This window comes from Lepeophtheirus salmonis, chromosome 7 (genome assembly GCF_016086655.4).
Source record: "Lepeophtheirus salmonis chromosome 7, UVic_Lsal_1.4, whole genome shotgun sequence".
Taxonomy (NCBI): Eukaryota; Metazoa; Arthropoda; class Copepoda; order Siphonostomatoida; family Caligidae; genus Lepeophtheirus; species Lepeophtheirus salmonis.
This window is the reverse complement of record NC_052137.2, coordinates 21,303,028-21,319,230: the sequence shown is the minus strand read 5'-3', so window position 1 is coordinate 21,319,230 and position 16,203 is coordinate 21,303,028. Positions and strand designations below refer to the sequence as shown.

The following is a 16,203-nucleotide window of genomic DNA, read 5'->3' as shown; positions in this document are numbered from 1 at the left end:
ATTTAAAAATAATAATTATATTCTGGATTTTCTTTCGAAATCCCAAAAGAACATATATTTGGCTCTGAGGACTGCAAGGGTTATGGTTATTTTAAACATGTGTATGCCTTCACACCAATTTAATAACGATGAAATTCAGAGCTCCTGAGATGATTATCGACAATGTTTATCTTTCTTTACGCTGTTAGGATCACGGGTTGTTTCGAATCACATGTTGTTCAAGAATTTGAAATGAGTTATTGGAGAATATTTCTATAAACATCAGAGCTCTAAGCTAAAGGTCCTAAATAGTTTCATTATCTTATTAATGAGTTTTTATTTACTTCATGAATAGCTAGTCTTAATTTCAATCAAATCATCTTTAATTTAGAGTGTACCATCAACTTTTAAATTATAGTTTTACTTCTGATTTTGAATTGGTTTTATATAACTATACCTAGTTCTGTGAATTTGTGTTCATTTTAAAAAATATACAAAAAGTAAAAATAAATTATACTTATTATTGATATATTAATATATTGACTATATTATTTTCTTAATAAATGAAACGTTCAATTAAACCAAATTACAACATATTTGAATATACACCTCATTATTAAAATTTTAAATATTTTGCGGTAAAAGACAGCGATTGTTGTAAAAAAAAAAGGCCTAGCTTTTTTTTAAAAATTGTATCTAAAGTTGCTATATGTGTAACATTTTTCCCAAAAAGTAACACAAATCCTAGTCATAGTCTTGCTTCAATAATTCAATCTAAAAAGTCAGCTATGATTGCCTACAAGCAAAAAGAAAATCTCAGGGATCCACTTTGTCGCTCAAAAGTTTTTTCAGAGACTCCAAGTAGACCATCATGAAGTGTTAATGAAGTGTGTTTGAAAAAGTGGTTTGAAAATGGAAGTAGAACCTATTCTGTTATCAAATCATCGGCATAGAAACTGTCTTATGGGATTAAATGTAATTCAAATTTGGTTTATCTGATCACTTGTACGAAATGCTCAAAGTAATATGTAGGCCAAATCAAAAGAAGATTACAAGATCGGATAAATGATCACATAAAATATGTTGATAAATGTTTGGAAGCCAATGGAATACTTCAATTCGAGATGAAATAAGAAATTCAATATGAGTGTACAGGTACTAAAACAAGTCCGGCCTATAAGATCTGATATGATACAGATGCTTTTGGTTCGAGAAAAATGGTTGATCAATCAATTTTAGTTCAAAACCTCCACTGGAATGAATATACATTGAATTGTACGTTTATTACATTTACTGCAAAACAGTTTCATATAAAAAAAATCACTTTTTTTTCGTAATATAATTATGAATTTAGGCATGTGTTGTTACGATCACGGACAATATTTCGATTTTTTATTATTATTAATATATTAATGCACTCATATATATTATTTTAAATATTCCTACTTTTAAATTGTGATGTTTTTATTTTTTGTGAAAGACTGGTAATTTAGGAATCTTTTTATATTATTATTTCAGAAGAGGTCTCCATTGGAGACGGAATCGATTAAATCTTACTGATCCTCCAAACATCTTTTTTTCAATGTATTGGTTGAGTCAGGTCTGTTTTCTTCTTATGTATTTTTACGAAGGAGCTCAAAATGTTTACCTTGTTGAAAAATGCATGGGAAGTCTAATTTTAAAGAGGTTAATACAATAAGGTATAATTTATTTTTTTTGATGTATAAATTGTAAATCGTATACAGAAATAAAATATGGATTGACAATTATTATTGAAAATGTTGGAAAAATACTACATACAAATTTCTAAGGATAACTTAGATCCTTTATTTCTAAAATTATGTCTTCATTTATTAGAAATCTTGTAGTCAAGGATAATTATTTTCGATTATAGCTATTTCTTGGTTTTAATTTAAGCAATAACTTCTTGCTGAATTAAAATTGGATCAATATTTGAGCTGAATAAATACTTATTTGCTATTATTAAAAGAAGAGTGTACTTGATGAAAAGTTATTGAAGAGATCCTTTCATATATCTGAAATAGAAATATTAGGTATTTAATTATGAATAGTACAGAAAACTCTTAACTTTTTTAAAATTCAAGTTTTATAAAATATTTTCCTTTTATTATAAACAGATATTCCATGAATCAGAGGACTTTTTTGGCAAATCTTGGCAAGTCAAAATTAAAGTCTTTCAACCTTATTTCTCATATTCAATCTCAAGTAATCAAATGAATCCCTCGAGTCCACACCTCTGATATATCGATCAACAAAGTAATTTTCAAGATCAAATTAAATTTTTTCTCTTTCCATATGTTACTATTTTATTTTATAATTACAATCTGAAAGATATTGACAAGTGAAATATTGTCTATAATATAATTTTGAATATTGTTTTTAGGGGAATAAAAAAATCCTTATCTTATTAAAAGATCTTTGGACTTAGAATGGGGAAGTTATTGCTTTTAAGGTTAAGGAATTATTCAAATAAATTTAAATTTGCTTCAAATTTTTATTTATTAAAAATATGATTAGAATAATTTTGAAATTATTAATAAAAACTTCTGAGAAGTTTGAGATCGTTATAAACAAAATTTACCGGACCGACCGGAATGCACTCCCACTCTTCAACTACAAAACCCTATAAATATGGGTTCCTGCACACACTTAGATTTTCATATAATTAAATTAAATTTTAAATGTTTAATGGCCTTCAAACTATAAAATAATCTACATAGTTTCACCCTCAACATTATAATATTAATATGTAGATTACTATATAAATATTTTTTAATACTTCATTGTCGTGTTTGGTTGTGATTCGTTTACTCTTTTTACAGTAAGGAAGTAAAAATGTACAGTTTAAGTTATTAACCTTCATGAATGTTAAGAAGAGGCAGTTTTCTCCATAATTATCTCAGTACGGAAATGACACTATCTCTATAGTATTTTCCTATTGAATAGTATGAGTGGTACTAAGAAAATTCTATTTTTTAACTATATGCAGATTAGATACCCCCCACTCTAAGCATACCATTTATAATCCTTTGACATCAATATTTGAGAAATATATGGAATAGTTATGAATGATTACGGAAACAATAGCGTCATTCATATTCTCGGCATGTGACCTCATTTAAGTCAAAGAACAAAAAGTATTTATCACATATACTTTAGTATGGGGAATGGAACTATATATAATATACAGTCTACAACAATAAATAAGTTGAATCGTTGATTAAACACATGAAATTTACAGAAATCTATTTTGGAAATATTACTTCTATAAAAACAATGATATACATCATGATCATTTCCATTGAATATACGTTTTTATTTATAGAAACATCCATAAATATTTTCGATATATTTCCTTCCAAATATTGATAATAATTCTAAGAGTAATTACAGCTGTAATTATAATATATAGCTCACACTTAACGGGGAAAAAGTTAAAGAAACACAGTTTAACATCATCATAATCAATAAAATGAAAAATAAGTTTCGTGAGTGTTTAGTCACTAATATTCCGCCAATTTCCTAATTTGATAAAATTAAGTAAATAATAAAATTCAATCTGTTTAAATAAATAATTAGTACAAATTGCAAACAAAAATTGATACGAATAATTTGAAATGATGAATTAACAGTACTTGTAATGAACACAATGTAATAATTGAATATTCCTTTAAACCAGATGTTAGATATATTAATGGCGTAATTTTTTACCATGTTGATGAAAATAACTAATTTATAAGTATTTTGTTGTACATCATAAAGTTCAAATGTCCACAGCTATATTATTTATAAATAAATAGTAAAAAAGTTATTATAATCGATTAAAATAGAATGATGACATCAAATAATAATTGATAATCAAAATAGCTGATGTTGTAATTAAATAAGGTGCTTTAAGACGCATACTGTATATATGTAAATAAACTTTATAATATTCTGTTCTATATTTAATATTGCTATTGAATCTAGTGAGTAGCTTAGTGAGTTCAGAAAATACATTATTATTTCTAATAGGAAGTATCTCCATTTCTTCTATTTTGAAATAATAGAACAATCAATTATTATTTATGAATAAGATAAAATGCACAATAATTGAAAGCAATATTAGTCATATTAAGGCACATCATGTCTTAATCAAATTATAAACTTTGGCACATTTGAAGGATTTTAAATAAATGAATAATATGATCATGCTATGATAAACTTAGATATAATGAGTAATAATGAATTAATCATTGAAACAAAATATGACAAAATCAAATGGATTGAAAGCTCGTAACAACTATATAAAAAATATTCCAAAGTAATTCTGTATACTCTACTTTTCTAAAAGCTAGAATATTCAGTTATAAAAATATATTAATTTAGTTAATAACACAAACATTGAAAGCGTTTGATGAAGGAAGAAGTGGGAAATTACATGTTTTCATTAATTCCTCTTGTTTGAAAGCCATTTTTCTTAAGGCGCTATTGTTTCATTTGTAAATGAGTTTGACACTTGATTTTTAGCCGCTTTTTGTCTTCTGTAATCTGGTTTGATGATTCCTGTCAGGATACATCCCAAAATAAGTACAATAATCAGAACACCATTAGGAATGAAAGCCTTGTGTGTGAATTCCAAAAGCCGCTCCGCTATGAGAGTGCATATGATGCCAAATATTTGTGCCGAGGCATTAAGAAGACCACTGGATGTACCCTCTGACTCAGGATAAGTAATTTCTGCTGCAAATTCGAATCCAATAGGAAGATAGCCCGTCATAAAAAACCTTGTTTGAGTACATGTAAAAATGTTAATTTGAGCTATTTCATTATCAATGCCTTACCCAAGAACTCCTGCTGTGAAATACACGATTTCTATGTGTCCCAAATTAACTGTAAATGTAAAAATTGTCATTCCCATAGCAGTAAGGATATAGACCGCAAAAGTAGTTGCTCTAGAATGAAATATTTATATGAATTAGAAAATCAAATATATCATAATTACATAATTTGATATAAAAACAATATTTATATAAACAAATATATAAATATACACGTACATATACATAAAAAAAATGAAATATGCCTATGTATATAACAATTTACTCTCCTCCGTTTTATTAATATTTTTTAATATTGAACTTAATAAAACATTTTAAATACGTAAATAAGACCAAAAGTATTTATTTATATTTATGTTATAAATTTGTTTATTTATTATTTGGCAAGAGCCTAACAATAAGTATTATATATTTTGTAGATTTTTAATGATTAAATATTAAAAAGATCATTTAAATTAAAATTTCTTCTTTATTTATTTGATAAAACTTATTCAGTCATTTTTGTGAAATTCAAATATATTTCCTACCAAAATATATAAGAAGTTATCTTATATTAAAAATGTATATTATAAACCTGTCGGTTCAAATATCAAAGATAATACCAAGGGGACTAAATATACACCTTGGGTAATACTAAGTACCTTATAACTTTAATGACAAATACTCATGTTCATTTGGTGTAACGAAGAAAAAATGTAGGATATAAACAATATTAAAAGTTAAAGAAAATTCATTGTGATTGTGATGTGATCTTTATTGCATTTTGCAACCTTTCCTCCTAATTATGTAAATATTTGACAAATTCCCTTTTTTAACCAATGTTTCACAACTGTTGGAACCATTACAGAAATATATTTAATGTACGTCGCTACCTTTATTGTCTCACACAACCTTTCCTCCAAAAAGAAATAGAAAAAAGGCCCGAAATCATCCAACTACTATATGTATATATCCTATGTACGTACTTCCCTTCTATTACCGTCATATTATTTCTTCATCATTATTAAAATGAATTACACATATATATATATTCGTAATATAAAATCTATATAGTATTTTATTCGATACTGTTTTATAATATTGCTTAGTAATATACTATAAAAAGCGTTTATAAATATGATAACCAAAATTTCTTCATCTTGTTAAATAAAATGGCTAATATGTATATTAGCCATTTTATGACGAAGTATCAACAAGAAATTGTAGTCCTGTTATTTTGGAAATAGAGCCTAAGTATAGCATAACTTATTAATTTGTTTATTGATCAAAAATAATACATTATGAAATAGCCATGACGTATCATCAAGCGAGTGAAGTGAATCGACAGATGACAACAAAATACATAGGAAGGTGACTTTGATGTATAGGGTATTTTTGTGTTAGCGAGGTAACGCCCTGATAGAGGCAACAAAATGGAAAATATCTTGATCTAAATTTCAGTTGTTGGCAAAAATGGATGTAGTAGAGAATTAGAGATGCTACTAAGGACATTCATACCCAGTTCTCTTCTTATAGCAGGTGAATTCGTTTACTCGAGCTTTATATTAAAAAAGACTTTTGCTTTGTAATACCTAACTGCCATAAAAATTAAATTGTCGTCACTATCTATTGTTTTTTCTATGGTTGGAATAAAAAACTATGTTTAAAAAATATAATCAAGAAATTTATAAATGGAAAAGGCCATAAAAATAAAAAGATCCATAAACCTTTTTGAAAAAAAGATTATTTAAAAATAATACAAAAATATTCTTTAAAAAACGTCATTTAATGAAATATGCATAACTTTAATTAAAAAAACCGTTTAAAAATATATCTTCTGAAAGATTAAAAAAATAAGGGGTACCCAATCGAAAGAAGATCTGACATATATTTCCTAGAGAAAATACAGGATACCAAATTTTTCTAACAAAGAACTATATTTATATTTTCTTTAGAAGTATACTATAAGTTACACATGGTCTTCCCTGTAGAAGTTCTCTACGACTGCCTATAAGACTTAGTTCAGAAAAATATACGTCATTTTCTTGACGACATTTAACATCCTAAATCTTTTAATATCTAAGTTGTCTTACATTCGTACATCTAATTTTTTTATTTATTTTGCTCCTTTCAGTAAACCAATCCCGCTAATCTGATAAAAATAATATAATAACATAAAACATGTACATATAGAACATTTTGTACATTGAATTTTTTATGGTCGCTCTAGTAGAAAAAAACTTTAGTGCAGCCAAAAATATTAATTTAACTTCCAAAAAGGAACACTCTACTATACAAGTGTATACAAGGCTATTCATAAGTTTTAAAGGTTCTAGAATTGCTGCAAAAAAATTTCAGCATTTAATAAATGAATTTGCTATCTGATTAGCTTAAACTCAATACTAAATCAACCACGACAAAATAAATAAAAAAGGATTAACCAAAATTCGTCTTAAATTTACAGGAGACTAGGTGACTCGATAAGACATATGTAGTATCATTGAATATACAATCCAGAAGCTTCATAACACTAGTAGCTGTGATAAAAAGGCCATAAGTGGCAGTCTAAATTCAAGAAGAACCAGGAGGAACAGAAAAGACACAATGAAATATTTAACGTAAAAAATATCCAAAATGTCGTAATAAGTTGGAATTTCGCAGGCTGGTTTTGAAGCACTGGAAAATGAAACCTTTTAATTTTCGTTAGGTTAAGAAACTCACAGAGTGTTAACGAGACAAAAAATAAAGAGGTCCGTGAAATTGTAGGAAATTTGTACGCAAAAGCTCAGCAATGTTTTAGTGACTCGAAAACATGAGATATGATAACAAATTTAACCTTTTATCTTTCCTTTGTTTAACCCCTCCTTAATAACAAAGTAATAATAATTATTTAATTTTAATTTTCTATCATTTTTTTAAGTAGTCCATCCATTTTGCGCTCGTAAATTAACCAATCGAAATACTTACTTGTATAAATATAAGACATCGACAAATCCTTATTTAAAAAATATTAACAAAATGAGTTTGGTGTTTTTTAAAAGATATAATTTGTTGTTCTTATATTAAAAATATTTAACTTTTGATACAAATTTCTATGAAATATTCATTACTTTATCAAAAAAAATATTGACGATTATTGTAGATTTAAAGGAATAGGAAGTATTTTTATAAATCTTGTGGTGTATAATTCAGTTCACTACCGAAGGATTAAAGAACATTCTTCTGATAACCAGAAAATCATTTTTCAGAAAAATAAAGCTCCAATATATAATGGTCGAAATTCTCAGGAATTCCTTCCCTCGAATTTAGATCTCAACCCCAATTATTTTTATAGAGTTATCTGTAGTAAAAGGCTAAGGTAATTCCAGTTAGAATGGGGTATATTTCCTTAATGAACTCGAAGTAGCATCAGTGGAACTTCTGGAAAGAATACATACCTACAGCATACAACTCTTTCCACTCTCGTTCATTGGATTGTTAAAGTAATTTATAAAATATATTAGGTTATATAGTCTAGAACATACGTTTTAAATATTTTCTAAATATAATTTTGTCTGATATATTATCGCGTATTTAATACAATTCAAACTTATGAATATCCTGTACCTGGCCAACCATTATTATTTACTGATTTTAACAAACAAAGTATTGAAGTCCATGGTAAGATCCTGGGTGAATTGGAAAACATGTTTACCAAATCTTAATTATTAATTGAAATCCAAAGAAGATGTTGTAGTCAATGTATTCACCCTTAGAATTGATGGTGAGCTCCAGGTGTTGGTGGAATCTGCTGTATTACCTCTGCATGTACTCGGCGCTCATGGAGGACCAGGTTTTGTTAACAGAGGATTTAGAGCAAGGATGCTGTTGTGGCATCTCCTGTAGGCCTTGGACTCTACGTGAGCCTAGATGGAATATTCTACAGGATTTAAGTGGCGAGAAGTCCTTTGCTCAGAAACGCATGTTAGCCTGGAGCTATGGGCTGGTTCTCTATCTTGTTGGAACATCCAGGTATATTTACCAACGATGGATTTGATCCATGGGATAACTTTGGTGTTCAGAATTTTGACGTACTCATAAGCTTTCAGCCTGTATCCTTAAGGGATTCATGTCCTTCCCATTGGATGCAACCAGGCCTAACACCATCACTGAAGCAGGGTAATGGAGACATATCTGTGCTCCTCTGCTACATCCCCAAATGTCACTACGCGATCATTCTGCCTGTTGATGACAGGTTCAATAGTAAAAGCCTTCTCATCAGAAAAGATCACAATGAGTCCACAGGTTCCCTTGAGATGGTCAAGATCTTTATTGTATGTTCCACACGGATTTTTCTCTGCTGTTCCGTCAAGAAAGGCCGAGGAATAGGCCACAGCTACTTTCCTCCTGCCTTTATTAGAGCCCTGCACACCATATCTTCGAAACTGTGCTTGCTCCCAAATGGCCTTCTGGAACAATCCAGCATGGAGGAGCACTCCGATCTAAATCCTCTTAACGTACTGTGTGCTCATGGTGGCGACTATGATAATGTTTTTCGTAGCAATTGACAGCAAATTATTTATTCTAGAACATTGTTCATCGAAAGATTGTAAAAAATGAGTGTTAAATTTTCAAATTTTGCATATCATAGTTAAGTTCACTTCTAGGCAAATGTTAATTATTATTTCTAGAATAGTTATTAATTATTATATACATTTAATTAATAACTTTATCAGAACAACTAGCAATGACTGACTACGAAGTGACACGAATTCTAAACGGAGGCCCTTGATTAATATAAATATCCAAATGCTATGTAGTACCTCTTTGGAGCTTATAATATGTAAAATCAGCTGCTTTTAATCATACAAGAGTATAAACTTATGAAAATTAATTAATGCAGCTGAAAGGTAAATAAAATAAATCTTTATTTATTTCAAAAAACGAGCCGCGTAAGGAAAGGAAGATAATTGTTCTCTCTTTCAAAGTGAATATAGTTGAATATATATATCTTCATTTACGTATCATTACACACCTTCATGAAACATGGACTTTTTTATGTAACAATATTTTAAATATAAATCACCCAACCTTGAGCAGGTATACAACCTTTTATTCCTAAATTATTATTTTTCTCTTTAAAGTAAAGTTATCATTCTTTACTTACTATAATCTATGATTTTTATCTTTGAGAACAAAGATTTTAAACACTAAGCCTTGACATAAAAGGATTTATTTTACAATTTTTTGATGGACTTATAGACGGTGTAAACTAAATTCAGGTTTAAAAATTATATCACTAAAAAAACGACTCGTCTAAGAGCAAAAAAATATATTGTAATTATTAGGTTGGGAAATATACCTGATAATATATTTCACATTTTTTGATTTTGTTCAAAAAGCAACAACATATATTTGATGTTTTTGAGAAAAATAACATTTATTGAGTACTTTTTGCGAGAAAATGTTTGGGTTTGGCCCTTTATAGTATTTTTTCCATTTTTTCATCGTTGAACATGTCTATAAATGACCAGGGAATTTTATCACCGTACTAGTCCTGCCTGCTCTGTTTGGTTGATCCAACCTGTCCAATCTAACTTGCTTTACTCTTTACCAAAGCGACCAGGTATTCAACTTTAATTCTTATTAGCGATAATACTTTTTTATCTAATATAAGGGCTAAGTATACCATGAATTTTTATTTTTATAAATTTACAATTACCATAAATTCCCCCCGTTAATTGAACTCACAGGATGAATTCTGCAAAGAAAATAGAAAATCCTTTGGCATCAATGATATGAAGATATCATTGAAACCTTTAATTGAACATTCGAAACAGAATGAGGCCTACCCTTTTTGAATTAACTCTGTATCATATTTACATACTTAGGTATGTCATATAAACTTACTTGTAAGCATGAGTTTTGTCTAAAATGATGCCACAAACCATTGAGCCAACCATTCCACATAGAACGATAACTAATCCAATTCTACCAGCGTCTACTTCTGCATCCTATATAAAAATAAATAAAGATATGAACATGTATTTAAGTTTTTCGATATTTTCCCTTGATGTAAATAATCACAGACAACCAAAAAAAGTATCAAAAATTATCAAAATATAAATAGCTTCATTATTTATATATATATACAGCATACGGACGTTGTTTAACAACGAACTTTGAGCGCCTGCGAAAGGGCAGAGTATCCTTGAGCGGGAGGGTAACAAGGTGAAGTTACCGGACGGCAAAAAAATTAATATTAAATTATAATAATTTCCTTTTTATTTAGCTTTCATTTGGCATTGGTTTTTATTAAAATTGGATGATTAGTTTAGGAGAAAATTTATTTAAAAAAAGTTTTTTTGGTTATTTAATAGTGGTTTAATAAATATATATAATAAAACATTTTGCAGGGCTTCAGAAATTGTTGGTGGGGCTTGAATATCCCTCCCCTAAAAAGGGGTGTGTTACAACTCTGAAGACAACAAACATTTTTATATGCTTGATGTACCTACTTGCTTGAAATATATGTAAAATAATTACCTTATAGTACAAAACAACAACAGAATTTAATATGGTTGACACAGCATAGAACACGCCAACATTGAGACCATAAGTGATGAGAAGGAGTATGTAGTTTTTATTTGTAATAAGTCGTTTAATAGAGCTTAAGTAATCTTCTTCGGCAAGAGTCTCAACTGCTGCCTTTTGTGCAGGAGATGGAGGATTTAAGGGTTTGTCAGAGAATGCTAAAAAAAAAAAAAAAAAAGAAGAATAGAAATCACGAAACCTTCGTCGTTAACTAACATGTACTTTATATATGAGTGTAGATAGATATGAACAACAAGAAAAAAGTGACTACATAAAGGGAAAAATCGATTTTGTTACAAACATGCTCATATTATCACAATATTTCTACTATATACATAGAGTAGGTTGGACAAGGGGGTTCATAAAAGATGCACACTGCTCTCTTTCTTTATTCATATAATATGTAACCAAAAAAGATGAAAGGTATGATCCCCAAGGGGAGGGGGGTGCGAGCTAGTAAGTAACATCGATTTTCTCATCATTTACGCTTCTATGATCCTTTGAGTGAAATATAAAGTATCTTTCATAATTTTTAATAGACATACATTTAGTTTTTTATTAATAATAAATGATGTAGTCTATTGAGTTTAAATTGGAAATTACTGTGAGCCTTGTATCGTATAACTTTAAAAAAAAATACACTCATACTTTATGCCATGTACACTATACAAGTTACAACCAAGTAGTTTGAATAGATCAAAATGGAAAGATAGTATTGCTAATCAAAATAACTGGTACTTTTACAATTAGGTATATATTCTTGATATAAGTCAATTTATAAATTGTACAGTATGATTGTACAAATTACAACTTGTACAATAAAAGATTAACATCTAATTGCTGTTGAAACTTACTGAAAATTTATTCAATTTGACACATTTACTGATAGATAAGTAGTTTTTGTGATCTTACAGAGTGGGGACCCAAAAGTTGAAGTAGCATGACTTAATTACGAAAAACGTGGGGATTTCATCATTGGGAGAGAGAGAGAGGGAGATGTACCATGACGATTTATTTTATTATTTAATGTCATTTTTCTTTACGTGTTGCCCATTTATAAATATGATGAAAATTTGGAATTTGAAAATACATAACTTTGGTTTAAAAGATGAGAAACAAAAACCCATTTTTTAAATTTAAAATTTTAACGCGTATTTTACAAGTACAGCTACCCCAATTGAGCTCTGGTTCAATCAATCCCGGTTTTGTTATAGTACAAATGTTTATTTTAAGACTAATAAAAGCAAACCTTTACGTGAGAAAATAATAAATGGTGTCTTTATTAGTTATGTATATCCGTGGAACTAATTACCCAGGCTATTCGAGGTATTGCTGTATTTTAATGGAAAAACGACTTGCACAAAATCCCCACATGTTTTATTGAAATTTAATTAGTATATAATTAATTACTCTGTGAAAATAGTGGGCTTGAGTAATTTTGATTTCATAAATTTACAAGATAATTTTATAAAAAACATCATGAATAATAAATATTCGGGTTTTTTATCAAATCTATTTACAATAATTGCTCTGGAGGAAAAGTAATTATAAAACTTTCCATTACCATGTCAACTCTAAATGTAATATACATGAGTAATGAATAGATATACGTATATAAAAATGGATGTTTTTAAGATATTTAAAAAAATGGAAACAAGATACATACCAAATATAATGACAATAAGGAGAACTGTTGTGATGATAGCGACTGCCATAAACATTGCAAATAAGTCATTCTGAGTTGTTACAAAATTAGATCCCACAGAAGATCTTATAAAGGATGCCGGAAGAACAAAGCCTAGAGCAACACCCAACTGTAATAAAATGATTATTAAATATTAGAATATAAAGAAGAAAAAGTTTTTTAAACAAAACTAAAATTCATTTATATAAAAAAAAACCTGTCTCTTTCATTTCAACTTATTTTTCATCTTTGCATTATATGGTGTATCAAAATTTTTGACAGTCAGGTTAAAGTCATCAAAACATAAATAAGTAAAATAATAAATGCCTCAGATGATAAATGATTAATTTTTTTATATATAAGTAGAAATGAAAGAACATCATACCTGATTTCCGAAAACCCCTATTGCACAGGCTGAAGAAACTTGATCTGCAGGGAACCAAGTAGCGGCTAATTGAGCTGGAATCCCTAGTATAAATATTTGAGAAATGGCCACTATTGTTTGCCCAGAAAAAAGAAGAGTAAAGCTCGAGGGATGAGTGGCAAGGACTTTGATCCAACTGCCGAGACACGTTCCAAGAGAACCCAGTAGAATTGATTTACGAAGGCCCTAATAGACGGATTTGATGAAATTATTATGTGTATTTGTATGTTGAAAAAATTTGAATAAAAAGTTTGTGGAACTTGTGCTCCTTAATTAAAAATAATCTAATAATATGAGAGAAGAAATATTAGGGGAAAAATATGATATACATATCTTTTCTAAATAAACATAATTTTAATTTTAAATTACTTTTTAATACCAATATTTTTAGTGGAAAATATTTATAGAGCCTTTGAAATTAAGAAAAAAATATACATATGAATATATATATGTACAGTTTATATACTAGGGTTTCTCTCACGGGATCCCAGGATTTCTCAGGGTTTTATACCTATGGGAAATTCTTGGGAGATCTTGCATTCAATTATTTCATAATGTAAAGCTTATTGAATTATATATGTATACAGAGGGCGGCCATTGTTTAACAACAACTATTACCACAATTGACGGCAGTGCATGCAGGAAGATGTTTGTTGTTTTGGCGGTGAGTCAGATGTGTATGGCATTGGTTAATAAAGTTGCGATCCTTGCAAGACGAAACAATGCTGAGATTGCAAATTCTTAAGCCTGGAAAGGTTCTTTGTCTGGAGAGTCAGAATGGAGCCAAAAGAGTCTAGATGTGATTATGAATCAACAGAAAAACGTGCTGATCACAAGTTGAGGTCAGACTAAAGGGATAATCAGTTCATTGTATATTTGCAAAAATCATTGATGATGAGCCACCCAAATCGATTAAATTGGCAGGGATTTATTGGAAGATCAAATCACGTCATGGACTCAGGAAGCTATAGCTGGGACACCATTATTTTGTCAAGTAGACTCTGCTCTATGCCACATTGTAAAGAAAACGTTGACCTGGATGTTGGATTTCTTTTTGAGTTTGATGGACACAGTGTTTGTCCTCCATGCTTGGAACCTGCCAATACACTATTATCAAGACTAGCTTCCGTTTTCCGAGGTCAATTTGAGGCTGTTATTGATCCGAAAGGGCTATTATTTGAGTAATAATATTTTTTTATCTAGCTTTCATGTAGTAGTAGTTTTTGTTAAAATGGGATAGTTTAGGAGAAAAATCATTTACAAAAAGTCGCGTTGGTTGTTAAATAATGGCAAACCCCTGTATAGTATGTTATAATAACAATTATTATTACATGTTTTTGAAGCAGTATGAGATGTTGCATTTCAGAGGTCTCATATTTAAAAAAAATTTAAGATTTCAATATATTTTAGTTATGCAGAAGTGAATTTTTGGCACCATGGGTCGAACTGTGTATTTCACAATTATCCAACCCCCAGCCCCACTAAAAAATATTTCGTTAGCCATTTACTATTTAAGTATCGATTGAGCTATTAAAAGAACCCCAGAACTTATGGTTTCTAGAAAAAACAAAAAAACTATCAGTGTTAGTGATAAAAGGACTAGTTTAAAATACATCTTTTATTCTTAAAATAATCAGAATAATAAAGATAAAATATAATTTAACAGTATGTATTATTTAACATATGGTTCCCGGGATCCCCTAATTCAAAATTTATTTCCCAGGGACCCAATATAGACAATTTCCCTGGAAATTAGAAATTATTGTACTCTCCATACAACACAGCTATGAATAATACTAAAACAAACTAGAATTCAAGTCCATGTTTTCATTTGATATATATGATTATATTTATTTGCCTTTTTGACGTAATTAAAATCAGAAATACTATACCAATTCTTTATTTTTAGCAATGAGATTTATCAAATTACTCATACTTTGCCATAGGCTATACTTATTAGTCAACTTTCTATTTTTCTATTTCTTTTCCCGTTATAAGTGCTCTGGTTACGTTTTCAACAATTTCATAGTTGAGAATAATTGGTTAACTATTACCTACTGATTTTGGACTTTTTTTCTTTTTCTTTTACAAAAAGTTGGGAGGGACAATATAGGTAACGACATGATACTTTAAGAAGTTTTTGAAAAGTTACAAACTACTTTTGTAACTCTTCTTGAGAAATAATTTCGAAAAATATTTTGACCTCGCAAATGAGACATTTCCCACATAGAAATATTCATGGCATCATCTCAACCTTTCCTTCAAAAATATATATAAAAAAGGCCCTAAATTATGAGGGGTACTGCACACATTACGTCACTCTTTCCAACTGTGGAACTCTCTTTGGTTAATATTAGGGATTTTGACTTCTTTATTAACGCTCAGAATACTATTACGTTGTAGATCAACAGCTGATAAAAAAGTATGTGGAAGGCTTATGTGTTGTGGATTTATCAGTTTGTTCTCTCTTATAAAAAAAATGGAGTTGGAGGTTCGTTAGAAAAATATATAATGGATTATATATTTAAAAAATAAACTACTGAAATTCATCACTTACTGATGTGTTTTCGTTTTTGTTACATACTTAGTTTATGAACAGTTTACTTAACTGGGTAGAAACGAGCCTTAATATAATATTGTGATAAATACGCACATATAAAAATATTGCTTTAGATTATGTGTACATGTTTTGACCTGAATAGATGGTTCTTTATTACTAAGTT

At 29.0% G+C, this 16,203-nt stretch overlaps 1 protein-coding gene across 4 annotated transcripts in view; it reads right to left on the bottom strand.

The window, feature by feature from the left end:
- Nucleotides 1-3,740: 3,740 nt before the first annotated feature.
- Nucleotides 3,741-16,203, bottom strand: part of HisT (Histamine transporter) — a 34,759-nt gene continuing 22,296 nt past the window's right edge. For all 4 annotated transcript variants that reach the window (XM_040716335.2, XM_040716337.2, XM_040716336.2 and 1 more), the window contains 6 exons: nt 13,442-13,666; nt 13,039-13,186; nt 11,325-11,530; nt 10,689-10,792; nt 4,824-4,934; nt 3,741-4,766 (listed from right to left, as the gene is read on the bottom strand). In XM_040716335.2, the coding sequence (XP_040572269.1) occupies nt 4,460-4,766; nt 4,824-4,934; nt 10,689-10,792; nt 11,325-11,530; nt 13,039-13,186; nt 13,442-13,666 (1,101 nt within the window). In that variant the 3' untranslated portion in view covers nt 3,741-4,459. The remainder of the gene's footprint in view (nt 4,767-4,823; nt 4,935-10,688; nt 10,793-11,324; nt 11,531-13,038; nt 13,187-13,441; nt 13,667-16,203) is intronic.